The following is a 20,001-nucleotide window of genomic DNA, read 5'->3' as shown; positions in this document are numbered from 1 at the left end:
TGAGGTCTCCCCGAAGCCTAGTTAATTGTTGGGATGAAATTCACGTGAATTGTGATCGAAACTTTGAATTTTGCCTGAGAAAAATGTTGCTGTGGTAATTTGAAAAAACCCAGGGGGAAGTGGTGGATTGTGCATATCAGCCTCACTCTCTGTAGGTTCTGACTCGTATGGGAAACTTAAGAGTATAGTTTGTGTAGTATTAGTTGGGTTAAATATTTGTTTCAGTTTTTGCTACTAATTAGAGCTACCAGCTGTGAACAACTTGAAAAAATGTAGTGTGATGTTGTTTTGCTTGTTTATGAGAAGTAGCTATAAATGCGAAAATTATCACCTTGTGGGGTGCATAGTCTGGAACTTCATGGCCAGCTGACCCCCATGTAACCCAGTGGGTCCTGGTTTTGGATGAGAAAATCAAAACTCAGGTAGGTTACCTGATTGATCCAAAGTCTAGCTGATGGGAAAACAAAGACTGTTCGGACTCTTTGCTGGGCTCTTACTGTCTGTAATGTCTCTTCTGGTGTTTGTATTATTTTAAACCTTTAATACTGAAAAAATCTCTCAGATTTGCCTGAATGCAGACAGAATTCTCTGTTCTAGTTTTTTTCTTGATTTTATGTGACCTTTTTCAAGGCTGAGACTTGTATCGTTCTCATGTTATAGGCTACGAAGTAGGAGAGAAGCCAGACAGCAGCATAGTATATGGATCAAAGGGACCCTGGAGAATATCCAGTTGAGAACAGCCTTTTGAGGAAAACTGTACAGAGAGGCTAGTAACTTCCCTCCCAGGTCCTCCAGATTGTTGATGGCCAAGCTTGGATTAGACCTCAACTAGTATTTACTCCTTTCTTCAGTTCCTTGTCCGTTATTCTGTTTAAAAAAATTTTTTTTTTCTTTTTACAGCTTTATTGAGATGGCTATACATTTTGTTTATCTATTCATCAGTGGATGGGCATTTAGGTGGTTTTCACTTTTGGGATATTTCGAATAATGCTGATGTAAATATTTTCGGTTCTCTTGAATATATACAGTACCTAAGTGTGGCCTTGCTAGGTGACATGGCAACGGTGTTTAGCATTTTGAGGAACCGCCCAAGTGTTTTCTGTGGTGGCCACGTCATTTTACATTCCCACCAGCAGTGTATCAAGGTTCCAGTTTCTTCACATTCTCACCAACACTTGTTAATGCTTGTCTTTTTGATTTTACTGGGTTTGAATTGGTGTATCAAACATGGTTTTGATTTGTATTTCCCTGATGATGAATGGTGTTGAGCCATGTTTCATGTGCTTATTGGCATTATCTTTTTTAGAGAAATGCCTGTTTCTGTCCTTTGCCCATTTTTTATTTTGTGGTCTTTTTGTTTGTGTATTCTGGATACAAGTCTCCTATCAGCTATATGATTTGCTAGTATTTTCTCCCATTCTGTGGTTGTCTTTTCACCTTGATGGTGTCCTTTGGTGCTGTTTTTGTTTTCTGATAATCCACACCTAAGACTGCATGTCCTTATGCCTTTCCCAAATATTCATTGTTATTACCCAGTGTCAGCTAAATTTTAAAAAGGCTTTTCATATCCCATTGTAATTCAGTTTTTGCATATGCCTTGAGGCAAGGCACTTATAACATGGAGATCATCAAATAAAGTGTCCGCCTAGTTTTCCACCTAATAGACTCCACCATTTGAAGTTCTTCTTAAGTCCTGTGTGTATTCCTAGATCCTCCCAGGTTTTTCTGGTGCTTTCTTGGTCATAATTTTAGGTAGTGGGTTCCTAGTAAAGCAAAAATAGTCTTTGCTTATTTCTTATGGAAGGGTCTTAATGAATATATAAAATTTATCTATTTTATTTGCTATCATAGCTGTAAGAATCTTTACAAAACATATCGTACAACATCTTCCAATTGGAAATCAAGTCACCAGGTATTTAGAAAGCTCCAGCTGTCTTCTGAGCGCTTTTCCGTGTCTCTCTCCAATTGTTGGCACTTGACGTTGAATGACATATTTTCCAAAGAATATGGCTTTAAAGTGTTCATAAATCACAAATGCCCTTTTTAATAAATCATGGGAAAATGAATGTAAATATGATCTGTCGTAAATGGTTTTTTAAAGTGTTTACTTATATGGGGCACCTGGGTGGCTCAGTTGGTTAAGTGTCTGACTCTTGATCTCTGCTCAGGTCTTGATCTCAGGGTTGTGAGTTCAAGCCCCATAATGGGCTCCACATTGGGTGTGGAGCCTACTAAAAGAAAAAAAAAACAAAGTGTTTAATTATCAAAATGAGAATGTTTTGGTGTCATTTTCCTCTCTGAAGTCCCTCTCTTACAGCCTCTCCTCCCCTTATACGTGATTGTCAGACTTTAATGATAGGACATCATTTTAAAGAATTTGTGCTTAATGGCTCAGTCCCCACTGGGCAGTAAGCAGCTCCTTGAGTTTATTATACATTTTGGCAGGTGTGGAAATTTCTAGGTCACCGGGGAACTTTTGATTAAATTACTCCTGAAGTGCACTAATTGGTCTTTCTAGAGTGCTTAGGTAGTTCCAAGGAGACATTGACCAGCTGGCAGAACTTTGCCCATTAAGATATGGTCTCAGCTTTGTTTTCTGGAATGTTTTCTTGCTTTTGTTTTTTAAGAAATCACTGATTTTATCTCCTTCCACTATTTATCGATCCTAGTTTCTGATGAAGAATTGAAGAGAAGAGTGGCTGAGGAGCTGGCACTGGAGCAAGCGAGGAAAGAATCTGAAAATCAGAAACGGTGAGTTGTGTGGAATCTGAGCAAGATTTTGGTGGCCTCTTGTCATAATTATGAAACATTTTTTGGAGAGGAACGACTGTAAGAAGACTCATTATTTGTGTTTGGCTGCACTTCAGAATGTGTCGAGCATAAGAATTTGGCCATTTTCAGTTTTGGATTGTGCTTGTAAAAGCCCTACGTTACCCTCTTCCCACACTTGATTGTGACCACTCTATCTCTTGCGTAGTTCTTAGCCGCATGATTACTGAGAAGTTTCTTACAATGTGAGAAGTAGTTCTTGAAGATTCTCTAGGCATTTCTTAGGCGAGTTTCTTCCAACAAATGTGCTTATGATTGAAAATTGTATAGTCTACAATGGCTTACAGTATTGTAGCTAACGATGAATGTCATATTTGACATAATGTCCATATTAACACTAATTAGCACTAATCAATAATGTACTCACTTAAAAAAGCTGAAGACATTGCAGAAATATGTAACGTTGGAAAATCACAATCCTCCATAATTCTGTTCCATTCTTGAACATTTCAGTCTTTTGTACATCTATGCAATTATTGTCATTACTAATACTACTAACAGCTGAAAGAATGTTCACTAAAGTGTTTTTGTAATAGTAGAAAACTGGAAGTAATCCAAATACCCATTGTGGGGACTGGATGAATGAATTTATGATACAGCCTGCAATGGAATACTAGACACTCAAGTAGATCCTTATGTGTTGATTCAGAAAGATGTGGAAAGGCCATAAAGTGAAGAAAAACAGTGTTCAAAACAGCATGATAATATTTTTTTGGTAAAAAATACTACTTTTAAAGATTTAAAGTATATACTTATTCATAAAAATATGTGAATACATTTTAATCCAAGATAGAGTCAAGTGCTTCCCATCTGTGCTATTTCTGAAATTTGCATATAGCACAGAGTTTTAGTGTATAATCATGTGAATGTCTTTCTGCTGTGAATACTAGGCACATGCCTACACGTGTAGATGCCTAGTATGTATTTGTTTTTTTTTTGGGCTGCTTAACTATTTTGTTTGAGACAGCTAAATGTAAAGAGTCTTTGGATTGGATTCTAGTCCTCACCACAGGACCTTCAACATATAATTTAACCTCTTGGGCCTTCAAGATTTTATTTCTAAACTGAAGGGTTTGAAAAATGTTCTCTAATATTTCTTTCTCTTTGACAAAGTGCTAAGCTACCTCGAATTTGCTTGAAATGTGTGGCACAGAAGTTTTAGATTAAGACCACCATTTTCTTAGGATATAGGGAAGGCTCATGGCTTAGGGTTTTTAAAAATCAAGATGTAATTAGTACTGCTAAAAGGGTCTGTGCGTATTTCGATAGTTTCTTACGCAGCACTTTATAATTACTTAATTGGGTTAGGTTGATGGAGTATATAATTAGAGAGTGAAGTTTAAATATTCAAAAAATTTCAGACCATTTTCATTAAGAAGCAAAGAAAATCGATACGTTATGGTAGAATTTCTTGTCTTTGAAATTTTATTATTTTTAATTGAATTTTATTTTAATAAGGCTTTTTTGGTTAGACTCTCATATTTACTTTGCTTATTATACTTCACATAGGATTTTTGTCTTCCTTTCTCCCCGTACGGTATAGGCTTTTGGTTACAATAACTTTTACTGTGGTGTTTGGTTTTTATTTTTGTGGGGTTTCCCCCCCCTTCATTATTCAACTCCCATTTGCTCTGCCTTGGTCTATGGAAGGGTAAAGGGCACATGAGATGAATAAAAGGTGCCAGTGAGATCCAATTTCATATCTCATATGGACTGGGGTTGGCAGCCTCACTGTAAACTGGACAAATGACTATTGATAAGGAATTTATTTTCTGTCACCTTTAAGGAGAGCAGAGGGTAGTACAACCTTTTTATTATTCTTTCTTAAAATATTTTTTTTCTTTTTGTTTGAAGCCTTCTTCGTGAAAACTTCCAGCTGTCAGATCTTGGCAAAAAGTGTGTATTCATCTGTACGATAGTTCTTAGCAGAATCAATAGCTGTTTTTTTTTTTTTTTCTTCCTCTTTCTACTGGAGAAGAAGCTTTAGAAAAAGCATTAAGAAAAAAAATTCTTTTTTGAAAGAGAGAGAGCAGGCGGGGAATGCGGTGGTGGGCAGAGGGAGAGGGAGCAAGAGACTCTTAAGCAGACTCCACGTGCAGTGTGGTGCAGTGTGGAGCCTGACGTGGGCCTTGATCTCAATACCCTGAGATCATGACACAAGCTGAAATCAAGAGGCGGATGCTGAATCGATTGAGCAACCCAGGAGCCCAGCATTAAGACAGTTTTATATGTAGTCATTTGTTTATATATATATGTATATAAAATAGATTTTATTTGCACGAGAGAGAGCACAAGCAGGGGGAAGGGCAGAGGGAAAAGCAAGTTCCTCACTGAGCAGGGAGCCCAGTGCGGGGCTTGATCCCAGGACACTGGGATCATGATCTGAGCGAAAGGCAGATGCTTAACCGACTGAGCCACCCAGTCGTCCCTGTGTGTAGTCTTTTAAAAGCAAGTTTTTGGAGTCATGAAGCATTTAATACATTATTGTATCTGTTGCGTTAATTGAATAAAGCTTTGTATGCAGTTTTAGAGAATGGTTCTTTGTGCCGTTGTCCTATCACTCGTATACAAGCTGCTTACTAGTCTTACCTTGCTCTCCAGGTGCTCACATAATGGTAGGCAAGTTCTCAAGCACTTAAGATTGGCACAAAGGCACGCATACATGTAAGGAACCAAATCTGTGCAAGAAGGACTTTGGAAATCATATTTTTTCCCTTACAGAATATTTATTATCATTGTTTAATCTTTTTATTATGGACATTTTAAAGCACACTGAAAAACAGAGAAGAGAACAGTGAATCCCCAGGACCCGTCATACTGTTTCAACAATTCTTGTTTCATCTGTACCCTGTGCACTCTGCCCATGTGGCGAACTGTAAGGGAACAGTAACATTTTTACTAAGCTGGTGAACTCTCTGTCAGGGAAATAATCTGAAATGTCTTCTATCAGGCTAGCTTAAAGAAGGACCTTTGTTTCAGCTGAAAGACCGAAACTTAACTCTGGCTAACTTAGGAGGCAAGAACATTTTGAGCAGCACATAGGATAGCTCAAAGGAATCAAAGGAGGACGAGAGAGCCCCTAGCTCGTGAAGAACTGGGTACTACTAAAACTGTACACAGTGGGGAAGAAGTAATTCCCTAAGAGGAAATCAGGATGAAGGTTGCACAACAAAGGGGAAAGGACGGTGGCTGGCTGAATTTCATTTAATTGAAGATGTCATCGATTTTAAGAAGCATTTGGTGTACCACTAAGAAAAAAATTGCTACAAATTATAGCAATAATAGTTTATCTCTTAGAAATTGTACCGGAAGAGCTCATTAAGATTTCATTTGAATTTTTAAAAACCGATCACTTGTGTATTCATGAAAAAGGAAAATGTAAGCAAAATAAATAGGTTAAGGCAGTGTTCTGGTCCCCAGGGGGGATACTTTGGTCCCCAGGGCACTTAAGACTATGTCTGGAGACATTTTCAGCTGTCACAGCTTGCTCGGTGTTATTGGCATCTAGCAGGCCAGGGGTGCTGCTAAACGTCCTCTAATACATAGGATAACCACCTCCCCACCCCAGGCAAAGAATTATCTGGCTCAGTACGTTTCTAGCGCTGCCAGTGGGAAACCCAGGGTGAAGGGCTTCTGATTCTTCTGAATCACTCTTGGACTTGATGTTCTTGTTCTGTGCTGTCAAAACCTTGGTGCCACAGCATTCCATAAAAGATGGCTCCACTGTCGTTCCTGGGATTTTTCCAGGCTGCTGACACCAGTTGTGCTAAGTTTGATGTTACACACGGGCTGTGGCCACCGTGCAGGCGTGCCGTGCGGCAGACAGCAGTTGTGAGATGTGTCCAGGCGGCTGAAGACATGGAAGCCTGTGGTCCTGGAACCGTACTCTGCCCATACGGTCCACACACACCGTAGGCCGTAACATCTGCCAGGTTGAAGGGACTTCCTGAGTGTCTGTCTCGTGTCCCATCTGGTACGGAAGGCCTTTTGCAGCATCTCTGCCTGGCAGGGCTATACACATTTAGATCCCGTTCAGAAATCGTTTAAACTGAAGTTATTTCATTAGGCCATTGAAAAGGTACCTGGAGTCCTTTCCTTTAGATCTCCGTTCTCTTAAATCTAATATGCAGATGTAGCCTCATTAAAAGTTGCTTTATTAGAAGAAGGGCTCTGCTAAGACCAGTGACCATGCAGCTAGTTGTAAGCACTATGACTGTATATGCTGTATTCTCATTTCTTCTTCTTCTTCTTTTTCATATCTAAGAAAGCATTTACACCTGGAATCTCAATTCAGGTTATTTTAGATCTGATTCTGTTTTATGAAAATCTTCAGTGATTTGCTTAGTTGACAAGCCGATACCCCCCAAATCACTGACATGATATTAGTACACACACTAAAATTGCTGGGTCTAATTTGGAATCCTAGTTTTGCTTACCACAACATCTCATGGATGGAATAGTTGTTTGGTGCTTTGGGAGTCAGGAGTAAATTAAATGCCCATGTCAGCAGTCTGTTTTTGCTGTTATTCTCTATCGCCTATTTTGGATTATAGCTGACCATACTGTGTTGTAAACTGTAGTAGGCCAATATGGCAGGGACGCAACATGCTGCAGTTCGAGTATAGACTTTTAAAATGTGGTCTTCTGCAGCCCACCTCCAAGAGTCAATCTCTGACAGCAAGAAAAATGTGACTACTTCTGACCTCTGAACTTTGGCATTTGAATTTCACCTCTTTACCTATAAAGGCAAGTGAAAGTGTTCCAGTTTTAATAACCTTTCTTCGAGAAACCGGGAAGAAAGGGAATAGCTACGTGATGTTGTAACTAATGGTACATCAACCAAGACGACTTGCTTGCTGTTTTTAGATGAACATCATTTGAAATTTTACCCCATTTTTAATTACTTGGAAAATTACCTTAAATTTATGAGACTTAAAATAATTAATTTGGTTTAATAAGTTAGTCATAAATTTCATCGGTATCTGGGTAAATTAGGTTATAACACAGTCCATTCATTTTTTCGATTTATAGCATCAGGTAAGGGCTTATGTCATCAAATAAGGACTTAAAACTTATTTGTGCATTTAGTTTCTTACAGTAAACGTGAAATTTACAGCGATGGTGTCTTCTCTTTAAACTAATATATAACAACTCATTTCAGTTTTATTATTAGTTGTTTTGTGCCTTCGGAAGAAAAAGCTGGGAAAGGAAGGAGGAAAGAATCTACGGGAGAAAAACAGGGTATTATGATTAGTGTCACATTGAAAATACTGAAGTCTGAAGTCATTTACTTGGTGTGGTGCCTTTCACATAGCGAGCTCTCAAACAATTGTTCACCTGAGTCACTGGAGCTGGGAAATCCTGACAATCTTTTAGCAAGGATGGTCTGTTTTATAAAATATACATACATATGCTATGTTTTGTTACATTATGGCTTTAAAAAGACATTAACTAGAGACTATAGGTACTTATAAACCTTTGTTTTAAATTAGTGTGGTGTTAAACATCACTTTCCAGTTGTAAACACAAATCACACATTTATGAAATTGCATACATTCAACCTGTGTGTACTCTCTAGTTACAGAAATTAAAAAAAAAAACCCAACAATTTTCAGGGAACAAGTACTCTTAATAACTGATATTTATCAATGGTGTATCATAAAAGTGTAGTTTTAAAGTGACTTTAAGAGATCAGTTAGTCAGTATTTTCTCAAGGCACTCAACTGTCACAGGCAAATGAATCTCACTTCTGATTTAGAAATATTTGCAAATAAGGTGATTGAAGAAATTCGAGTTATCACTCTTCATCTGATGTAACATGTACCAGTCTGCTGTGATGTGAGCATGTTTCCTGGTGTCTGGCTCCAGTAAGGGTAGCGGATGGCTTGTTGGCATTGTCTGCAAAATAGTCCTTGATATGCGCTAACATTGAATCCCTATGTAATAGAATTGTTTTCTTATTGAAGCCTTTTTTAAAAAATGCATACTGCATTGCTGTTGTTTTATGCCTATCCTTTTTCTGTTATATTTGCTTAAAAGTAGATAAAGAATGAACCTGTTCTCAGTGCAAGAGGAAGATCGCGTCTTAGCCACCTGATCCTTTTTCCCGGGAAGATGATTAGAAGTGCTGTGTATATACTAGGTATTGGAATCTTTCACCATCTGCCACTTTCATCTTTTTCTCTTCAAATGGCACTTTTCTGTTTTTAATAGAGATGACTGCTTTCTATAACCAACCATTATAGAAGGTTGGATTATCCAGTCTGTGTTTTATATACATCTCTTCTTTTTCCAAAGCCAGTTTTCTTTCGTATCGATGCTATGTTGTTGTAGGATCCTACCCTGAATTCTGTTTAAGAAGCTGTTTCTGCATGGTGGGAATATTAAACCTGGAAAAGCAGAATCAGTCAAGCATGCCATAGAGATCTGTAACTTTTTTATTGATTGTAATAACAGCAATGATGTTCAACCCCTTCTTGTTCACGTTTCCTTTGACAGTAATTACAGAGTTTTCTCTCACGAAGCCTAGTGTTTGAAGTAATTTGTGCTAAAGTTGGTTTCTACATTTGGAAGTTTCTAGGAACTGGTTTCTGAGTGTTCTGTGGTTGTAGTTCTTGTTGAAGTTTCTGCATTATCAGTACGATCTGGGGAAGAGAGGAGCTTGTAATGTGCTCTATAAATCATTTACCGTTCCTTCCATAACACTGACAATAGCATTCATAGTTTCTCACTGCTTTATAGGAACAGATGACTGAAGTAGACATATGTGAAGTTTCTCAGTCAGCAGCAGAACGGGACTTGAATTGGACTCCCCCTTAGCCCCACACCGTCTATTGCTGAGGTGATCGAATCATACTGTCTCACATCATTGTGTAAAACATTTATTCAAAGGAAGCCTGACGTGGGACTCCAATAGAAAGCTGATTCAAGTGCCATCTGGTTAGGGCTGGGACTAGGAGTGTAGAGCTCTGTCAGCCTTTTTCCCCCCTTTTCCCTTCCTAGAGACCTGGAAATCACCTTCATAGGCCCTAATGCTGTTAGGGCTTAGTTTGAGAAACCTGTGGTCAGGATAATTTTCTCTCAAATTTGGACGCTTTGTGTGTGAGGTGTGTATTTGTCCAAACAGCATTTGTTGGATGGCTGCAGTTTTGTTTCTGTTTTAGAAGGTGAGTGGGCAGTGGCCCGATGTCCATTTCCTTGAGTCCAGAAGTCCGTATTTATGGACGGTGGTCCACGTAGGCTGGGCCTCACCCTGGCTTAGCCCTCAGTCCTCGCCCTTCTGGAACCCATCTGCTGATCCTGCTGGTAATGAATGCTATGTTAGGAAGAGTGTAGAAGAAAGTGAGATCCTTCTATGGCAGTTTACTTTGGAACCAGTGGAAAAATATACAGACAGTGTACCCTCTTTCCTTTCCTGACCTTAACAACTTTGCCGGTAGAGCCTTGAGTTGATGGGGAATGTGGGCCACATAGTTGTAAATTAGATGTAAATTTTTTCTCAGCATTATAATATTTCCAAACATTGGCACACTTTGATGTTTAAGTAATAACCCCTCCCCCCTTTCCTGGCTGGAGAAAACTGTAAGAAGCAAGTGGCTCATGTTAAGTGTCTTGCTAAATATTTTGCTGAGAAAATCCATATTCTTTTGCATCCCACTCATCCAAGAAGCAGATAGGGTTTGTCTTTGGAAACTTTCTTCACAGTTTATAGAGCACATAGAGTATGTACACTGGGATCACATATTATCTGTTGTGAAAACTGTTTCTGAGTGTGGGACCTATTTGCCCAACTAAAATGAGAAAATTAAAAAAATCATAGGTGATGTTGCCTTGTATTTGTTATGTGTTCAGTACTGTTCTGAGCACTCTATGTATTTTAAGTCATTCATCCTCCTAGTGTGTCTGTTACCCCATTTGATAAACGAGGAAACTGAGAGGTAAAGGAACTTGCCCAAGCTTGTATCCAGTAAGTGCTGAGTCTGGGATTTGAAGCCACGTCTCGGAGTCCGTGCACTTTACCATCCTGCAGTACTACCTTTCCGTGTGTACAGGGAGTACTTTCTTTAAAGTTTTTCATTATCACTGTGGGAAGGAGTAGCAAGCATTTACTTGGATTTTCACGTCTAAACCGTGCATAGTAAATAAAAGGTCACTCAAAAATGACCTCTGTTGTGTGCTCCTGTTTATTAGATCCGGGCAGCTGCTCCGGATGATCTTTTACCACTTCCTTTATTTTAGGACCAAAGTCTTTGGAGAATTTGTGTTTAAAGTTAATATGCTTTGTTTATGTAGGCTTTCACTTACTATGAAATGCTTGTTTGTGTGGCAATTTGAATTTCCTGTTAGGTTAAGATTGGGACATTTCTCTTAATTGCTCAGTGTGGTGGCAGGGCATGTGGAAGCAGGTGGTACTCTGTCTGCCTCCTGAACTTTAGAGATGAGTGTCGGCTTCTGGTCACTGAGGCACGCGTGTACTCGGCAGTGTTCTGCTGAGTTCAGTGGAGCCGCTTGGGCCCTGCCATTGTTCCAGAAGGAATAAAGAAGCACAGGATTTACTTCAATAGATGAGTGTGGAGTGGAAATCATTTTGCATTTCTCCTTTTGTATTCATCCTGAGGCTTTTTTTTTTTTTTTTTAAAGACTTGGAGTTATTCTGTTATTTTGTATTGGTTGTGCTGCTTCATGTTGGGTTTTTGGATTGTAGTATTTATTATTACTCATTTGTCTTTTTTGTAATGATCAAAGTATTTTGATAAGTCATCACACTTAGTTTACAAACTTCTGTGTTTTTAATTCAGCTAGAAAATGAGCTGTTAGGAGTGTGTGCCTTTGGAACTAGAATATAGAATTCCGCCATTGAATAACGTGCAGGTAGCGCGATGTGTGGAGCAATTTATTATATACTATTTACAGCTGCTTTTTTATACATACACTATGTAGCTCCTTCACGCTGAAACCATTTCACCTGGAATTTTTTTTCAAGTTATCCCATTAAGATGATTGTGGTGTGATTTTTGACATCAAGTATAAAGTATAAAAATAGTTTATTAACTATTAATGTTTCAATTAATGATTTAAATTTGAGTTTCTTCACAGCTTCTTAGAATGGATTGCTTAAATTCCTTATTTCCTGGTGCCGGTTTATGAGTGCTGATTAGATTAAAACAGGTATCCCTTAAAAACTCATAAATTACAATTTTGCTACAATTACAGTAGGATGATGGATTAAAACCAAATAAAATCAAAACAAACCCCCCCCCCAAAGGCAACTGAAACCCTAATTTAATATGGGAAATGTCAATTAATTTAAAAACCATTACCCATACTCTGGTTTCTCTTCAAATCATACAAATCTTTTGCCTTTTAAAAATCGTTCCCCAACAGAGTTTCTGCAATTTTTATTATTGCTACAGAACCTGATAGGTTTGACTTAGAAAGTCATTCCTCAAACTACTGAAAGCATGGATGTTTATTTGTTTGAAAGAATTACAAAAGAAATATATTATGTATTGAAGAAATTCAGATAATATAGAAACATAAAAACTTAGTCATCTTTCCGTCTCCCCTCCCGCTGCTGCTCTTTCCCCGTAGAAAACTGTTCACACGTTCATACCCAATGGGAAATGTATTCTTTTTTTTTTTTTTTAAAGATTTTATTTATTTATTTGACAGAGAGAGAGACCGCTAGCAAGAGAGGGAACACAAGCAGGGGGAGTGGCAGAGGAAGAAGCAGGCTCCCAGCCAACGAGCCTGATGTGGGGCTCGATCCCAGAACGCTGGGATCACGCCCTGAGCCAAAGGCAGACGCTTAATGACTGCGCCACCCAGGTGCCCTGGGAAATGTATTCTTAACCGTGTTTTGCGTGGTTTGTGTTTTAAGCAAAATGAGATTGAAGTAATAATGTCGTATGACTTGCTTTTTTCCCCCTCCCAATCTTATATTGTAGTCCTCTTCCCATGTACAGTGTATACAGATCTTAGCTATTAGATAGACTTTAGATCTGATCGTATATACCATTTAAGAAGACTTCACCTAGGAAAATAATACAGTCATAATAGATTATAGTAAGTAGTAATATCCAATGGTAATAGTGAATAGATTTTGAACGCTTCCTTTGTCCTAAGGACATGGTGCAAGCACTTTGTACGTATTGATCATTTAATCCTCCCAGCAGCGCCATGGAGAAGTTTCTGTTCTGCTGGTACACTCACATTGCAGGTGCAGTGTCGGAAATGTAGGGAGGGGCACTTGTTAGTCTCATGCCCAGAAAATAGGTTGGGATTTGAACATGAGCAATCTGGAATCTGAAGTCATACTCATCACCATTCTACTTGACTGTGTCTCAGAGGCTAACTTATTTTCTGGTCCAACAGTGATGTTACTTATTATATATTAGTCTGAATGTTCTCTCTGAGGCTCTTATGATGTGGTTTACTGAAGTATTATGTTTTTCAGATTTCAGTATACTCGGTTTTGCCTTGATTATGGAGCTCAATAAATAAGGAATTTAGTTTTGAAAAGAATTCACAAGTGAAGAGACTTTTTTTGGTATTTTTGTTTTTTTAATTCACATGACTATATTTTGAAATAAAACTGTCAAAATACTGTCAAATAGATGAAAATTAATATTTCAGTAAATTTCGCTGTAAAATGTTGGGAACTGTGTATTTCTTTATGAATCTACCTGTCAACTATACAGTTCAGTTTTTATAGACTTAAAGAAAAAGAGCCCAAACTATTGTCCAAGTGAGTTTCTGTAGCTTGTTATTTGTACAGCCTTGAGCAGGTTTGACATAGAAAGCACTTTCCTGAAAGTACTGAAAACTTGGATGTTAGCCTAACAGAAATTGAGGGTAATATCAGAATTTTGATTGCTGATTATTCTTGTTCCATTCTTCTTGCCTTTATGTCTCTCCTTTCCCCCTTATAATTAATTAGCCCTGTTTCTGCTTTTAGTGTATGTTTTGCCAAAGCCAGCACATCCCTGTCTCTGCTTTTAAAATGTATTGCAAATCCGTTTACCTCTCACTATTTCTATCCCTACTTAGTCCAAGTTAGTGGTTCTCATTTGGGGGATAGTCCGCCCCCATCCACCCCCACTGATGGGGCATGTGGCCATGGCTAGAGACCTTTACAGTTGTCACAACTTAGACGGTGCTCCTGGCATCTAGTGAGTGGGTGGTGGCCAGGGATGCTGCTAGGTAGCCTATAATTCACAGAACAGCCTCCAGCAACAAAGAGCTGTTCAGTCCAAGTGCCATCTGTGCTAAGGTTGAGAAACCGTGGTCTAAGCCGTTACCATTTCTCACTTGTGTTATTACAAAGTCTACTCCAGGGAGCCACCCTTTCCCCAGGTTCTACTCTTCACAAAGCAGTATGACTGTGCTTTAAACATTTAGTTATTTTTTAAAAGTAATCTTTACACCCAGCGTGGGGCTCGAACTCACGACCCTGAGATCAGGAATCAGAGGCTGTACCAACTGAGCCAGCCAGGTACCCCTAAAAATGTATTTTGAATCATGGGAGTTTATTTGCTTAAAATTCTGTAATGGCTTTTTGTTAGATTTAGCATAAAGTCCAGACCTTTCCATGACCTTCTAGTCCTTTGATTCCCTTTATATATTCACATACTCATGCACCATCCTTACAACCCTCTCAGTGAACATTACAACGATGTCCACTGCAAACCTGTTTGTGCCTACAGCTCCTTGCCGCTTTTGTGTGGCCGGATCCCTCTTAGTATTTGGTGTTCTTTTCAGCCCCACAGAGAGGCTTTCCTTGATTAATTTATCTAAATCTTTCTTTCTTGTGCTCTCACTGTGGTTATCCTTTACTTCGTTTCTTCGTAGCACTTTGGCTGTTGATTGACTGTCTCTTCCGCTGGAGTATAAAGGTCTGTGAGGGCAGAACTCATTGTCACGAGGGAAGTGTCAACAAGAGTGCATTACCAAATTAAAATAACATTTTATGGGTATGGCTGAGTAGATTAGAACAGAATAGAGTTTGTCCTAAAGGGAGAAGAAGCAGGAGAATTATATGACAGCAGCAGCTCCCACTTCATGATTGCCTACTGTTCACCAGGAGCTGTGCTGGTGCATTTATGAACATTAGCTCTCGCTCCCCGGGGGCCTTCTGACCAGGCCGGCCGTAGCGTGCGTGGCAGCCTGGGGGACGATGCCCGCCACGTTTCCCTGGGATCTGAGGCTCGGCGGCTCCCCACACCAAATGCTTTCCTGGGAGCAAATGGGGAGGGTCGCTCTGCCCCGCACGAATTTGTTCTAGGGCCAGAACCCAGCTCTGAGCGGCTGAGTTCCTTGCCTGAGGAACTGACAGAAGGCAGCATAAGGATCCGAATCCTGCTCTTTCCTTCCGCGCCTCTTTCCCAGCTCTTCCTCTTCAGCAGTTTTTGGATCTTAGGAAACAACTGTGGTTCGTATCTTGCCGTCTAGGAGGCTTAATCGGGTCTCGGTTTTTGAAATGGGGACTACATTTTTGGTTTCAGGTGACTTGGGCAAAAAATGATCTACTTCTCCATCCTGTCTTGAGACTGTTGCTTCGTCAGCATTGTGTAAAAGTGAAAGACTGGCACTATGAGAATATGGTTTGGGCTACTTTTATTGGCAACGAAAAACCTACTCAAAATTTGAACTACATGTAAAATATATACTGTGTCACACCTTCATACTTCATGACTGACCCAGAGTGTGTTTTATCTAAGTCTGTGAGCCTTGAATGTTGGGACGAAAGTCAGGAAGTCTGCGGCTCCTGCCATGCACTTCTCATTAGTCCCCATGAATCCTGTCAAGGGTGGTCCCATTTTCCTTCAAAAGGAGCCCGGGGTCCCATGGATTTGTATTTTGAAAATCTGTGTCCTTTACCTGGTTTGGGGGAGAGTTTTTTTGTTGAGTCCTGAGAGATCATCTCTTCCCTGCTTTCCCCACCCTTCCTGGCTCCTAGGAGTCAGTGGCCGCATGAGGCTCCCTGGGGAGACAAAAGCCCAGGGTGGCCCGCCATGGCAGATTGTTCTGAGTTTCAGCATTCCTGTACGCTTTGCTATTTGAGTGTTGTCTTGTACTTCATGCTTTCTTGTATCCATCCTCCCACTCCCTTCAATTTTTTTTTCCTTGGTTGACTTTTTTGTTTTTTGTTTTTTCATTTCCAGCAGCTTGTCACGGGAATGACACACACTCAGCAAAGTCAGCTTTAGACAGCTTTTTGCAGACAAGAACAACAAATTCACCAGTCAGGGAGCAAAGTGAGAGAAAAATGAAGAACAATATTAGAAAAGAACCCTTTGGGAAGCTGCACAAAAAATGTTATATTAAAATCGATACCAGGGCTTGACCTTTTGTGGTACTGTATATTTTAAAGCCTTCTATTGATTCTCTTTTAATAACATGTTTATTCTAGTTTACTGACATAAGCCTAGGGAGAATACAAAAAAGAAAAGATCAAATTCTTTATTATGGTGGTCATTTAAATTTGTCTCAGACATTTTTCATGGCCGACTAGTGTTATCTTTATGTATTTAATATATATCATTCTTTTACAGTATAAGACTGAGAGGTTATAAAAGAGGCAAAGTGATTTTTTAATTTACTTTTGTTGAAAATATGCCTGGCCTTGCTGTGTCATAGAAGTGTGCCCACCCCGCCACCACCCCTTTTAAGAATTTCTTTCTTTTTTGCATGTGTGCAGAAGACAGGAAAGTCTCATTTTGAATTCCACACCCCCCTCCCCAACCCCGAACAAACGTTGGTAGTATAATCTGCCAATTCTGGGACCATTTGGTAACAATTCTATGCATAAAGACCGCTATCTTTGACTGTATAACTAATGGCAGAGTGCCGAAGAATAGGAAGTTGCCTTACCTGACCCTTTTGATCACTCCATCTTGTCATTTCAGAGACAGACGTATTTGTCGCTGTTCTCTGTGAGCGGCCACTCATTGTTCAGCCAGGAAGGCTGTCCTCTTCAGGGTGTCGTCCAGGCTCGAACTGATGGCACTGTGTGCTCATCTCCTCGGTTTTTCCCATTAGGAGAAAAACAGGATTAATTTTCTTACCTCATTCCGGTGATTTTTCCCCAACATACAGATATTAAGAGGTATCCAGAACAGCAGGAAGGACTTGAAAGCTACACCTGGAAAGGTTATCCTGTAAATGGCAAATTAAATGCGATTCAACCTGTAGAACATCAAGTTAATAGGCTTGGGGAGAAATAGGATGCTCGGATCTAATTCACGGTCTTAATATAATAGTCTGGTTGTTTATGGGACATCTGATATCACATGTTGAGAAGCCAGACAGCGATTCCAGGAAGGCTGTAATGAATTAGAGGACATTTTGAAAGGGCAAATAAATTAATCAAGAAGCTAAGAGAATCAGAAGATTGGGAGACCTGTATTGTAGCCTGATGGGGAGAGAGCTCAGCAGGGATATAGCTCAGGATCCCTGAGGAGGTGCAGAGAGTTGCGAGATTGCCCTACCCGTGAGTCTTTGAATGCTGTGTTCATCTGGAGGCGGCAGCAGCCATGACAGGGCCACCTTCTGGGCCCACTTCTGGTGGCCCCTCAGGGCCTTGATAAGGGGAATTGGCTCCTGAGCACCAGCCAGCCTGTCGCCGAACTCCTCTGGAGTCTGCTTATCTTCCTCTGTCCCATAGTCGACTCTTTCTTGCAGCCTGGTCTGCTTTCCTGTGTTCATCCCCTCCCCCATACTGTCTTCCTAATATCTGAGAAGATCTATGGAGAAAAGCAAAGTCAAAGGCACACGGTCGTAATAAGAAGTGTTTTATTCTAATTACCAATGTGCGCTGTATCCAAAATTAGAGAAAAGTAGCTCAACAAAATGAAGAAAAAATGAAAATTGCCATAATCCCACTGCTCATATAAAACCATTATAAATATTTTGGTACACAGACACAGCCACATGGGGGAAAATATGACACGTGGTGTCATATTGTCACTGTTGTTTTGTTTTTGCTCTTAAAATGTATTGTGGATGTTTTGTTATTAGATAATTTCATGGTAGTTCACCATTAGACATTTAGCCTTCCAAATAAATAGTTCAAAACTGTTTCACTACCGTGAACACTGCTTTGAATATCCTTGTTATTAAATTTACACATATCCAGTGTTATTTCCTTTCTTATTACAGTATTACCCAGTATTACTTCCTTGGGTTAAATTTCTACAAGTGGAATTACTAGGTCAAAAATTATACAAAATAGGGGCGCCTGGGTGGCTTAGTCGGTTAAACGTCTGCCTTCGGCTCAGGTCATGATCCCAGAGTCCTGGGATTGAGCCCTCTGTGGCGCTCCATGTTCAGTGGGGAGGCTGCTTCTCCCTGTCCTCCCCGCTTGTGCTCTCTCTTGTTATCTCTGTCTCTATCTCTGTCTCTCCCTCTCAAATAAATAAATAAAATCTTTAAGAAAAAAATTATACAAAATATTATTGCTAACATACCTTCAAGAAATTGTGCTAGTTAACTTATTACCAATGAGTCCCTGCTTTTGTCTCACTGTTGCAAATTTTAGGAATATAGTAGTAAAACCAATGTTACATTATGCCCATACGATCATACTTTATCATATCTGCTTATTTGGCTAGTATTTTCATTAATTTTACATGGGTGGTTCTTAGTGGGATGCAGTAGTCTTTTTGTCGGCCTTGCTGATACTGAAGGGGTGCCGTGAGAGTTTAAGCACCTGCTAAATACTTGCCAGATAAGTTTGGGTTATTGTTAAGTCAGTATAGACTAAACAACTCAGTTTAAGCTATTACTCAGGGTTTTTTTTTTTTTTTTAAGATTTTATTTATTTATTTGATAAGAGAGCAAGCATGAGCGGGGGGGATGGGGAGAAGGGCAGAGGGAGAAAGAGAAGCAGGCTTCCCAGTGAGCAGGAGCCTGATGCGGCGCTTGATCCTAGGACCCTGGGATCGTGACCTGAGCTGAAGGTAGACCCTTAACTGACTGAGCCACCCAGGCGCCCTATAACTCAGTTTTAATCTCGTTAGCTGTCTCTAGATACAAAAACCTGTCACTGCGACCTGCGTGCAGCTGATGAGAGACAGTAGACTCATAGTAGTGAAAGACAGTATGTGGCTGGCGGGCTCTAGTAGCCCTGGAGTGAACTTGGTATTTCTCAGATTGCTACGGCAGGTCTGGCCTAAATGTGATTTGGCTAAGTAATCAACACCATGTTGTATCTACGAGTGTATGATTGTGTCCTAAGATTAGGTGTCAATAGAAGTAAACCAGCTTTAGGATGTGTCCAGCTTTGTAAACCATGCCCTGCACAAAGTTTGTACTAAATAAATATTTGTTTATTGCTGAATTTGGCCATACTTTCATCTTTTAAAGGATAACACAGTGTTTGTTTTTGCTTGCTACAAAAAAATGAAAGGAAAATCAAATAAATTTGAAGATTGAAATGAAAAACCTGTGGCAAGTGAAGTGGACGACTGAAGTCTAGGGTTAAAGAAATTGCATTGCTTACCCTTTTGTTTATTTTTTTGTGTCTTGATTTTCTACAATTACCTAATTTTAAATTTGTAATTAGCACAGTTATTTTCTTAAGTGTTTATTTTATTCTAAAACATGTAAGTAAATTTTGCTGGAACTTCTCTTAATTCTGGACTAATAACAGATGCGGAAGACAGACATTCAGCTTCATCCTGGAGTGAGGGGGAGCCTGGGATATGCAAGCACCACACCCTTACAGCACGTGTACGGGTGAATGTAATAAACACGGAAATGGTGTTGTAGAGATGGAAGAGATTTCCGGGTGTGTGCGCGTGCACTTGTGTTTTTACACTTGAATTGTGAATCAGAAGACAGGGGTTCTGGTCTTTCCATGTCCACTTATTAACTGTTTGAATGCGGGTGAATCACAGAATTAACTTATATCTAAGAACATGGAAACAATTACGAAAGAGTAAAATCCTACTTGTCTCCTACTGTTACAGAGATCAAATAATATATTGCCATTGCATTGGCCCTATAAACTTTTCTAATAATGTTATTTTTAATAATAAAAGTAATGACAATTATTAACACAGCTCCTCCTACTACAACTATTCATCTCTTGAATAAACTCCCTTCTTACTGCAAATAGGACAGTGGAGATGTGATGCAGACGTTTAACCAGCAGAATCCAAGCAGACTTTC

General features: G+C 39.5%; 1 protein-coding gene across 2 annotated transcripts in view; it reads left to right on the top strand.

The window, feature by feature from the left end:
• CHCHD3 (coiled-coil-helix-coiled-coil-helix domain containing 3) overlaps nt 1–20,001 on the top strand; it is a 261,420-nt gene that overhangs the window by 51,157 nt on the left and 190,262 nt on the right. For both annotated transcript variants that reach the window (XM_057304554.1, XM_026511225.4), the window contains exon 3: nt 2,670–2,751. In XM_057304554.1, the coding sequence (XP_057160537.1) occupies nt 2,670–2,751 (82 nt within the window). The remainder of the gene's footprint in view (nt 1–2,669; nt 2,752–20,001) is intronic.

This window comes from Ursus arctos, unplaced genomic scaffold, assembly GCF_023065955.2.
Source record: "Ursus arctos isolate Adak ecotype North America unplaced genomic scaffold, UrsArc2.0 scaffold_3, whole genome shotgun sequence".
NCBI classification, from domain to species: domain Eukaryota; kingdom Metazoa; phylum Chordata; class Mammalia; order Carnivora; family Ursidae; genus Ursus; species Ursus arctos.
Note: the sequence above shows the minus strand (reverse complement) of the source record. Positions and strands in the feature narration are given on the sequence as shown.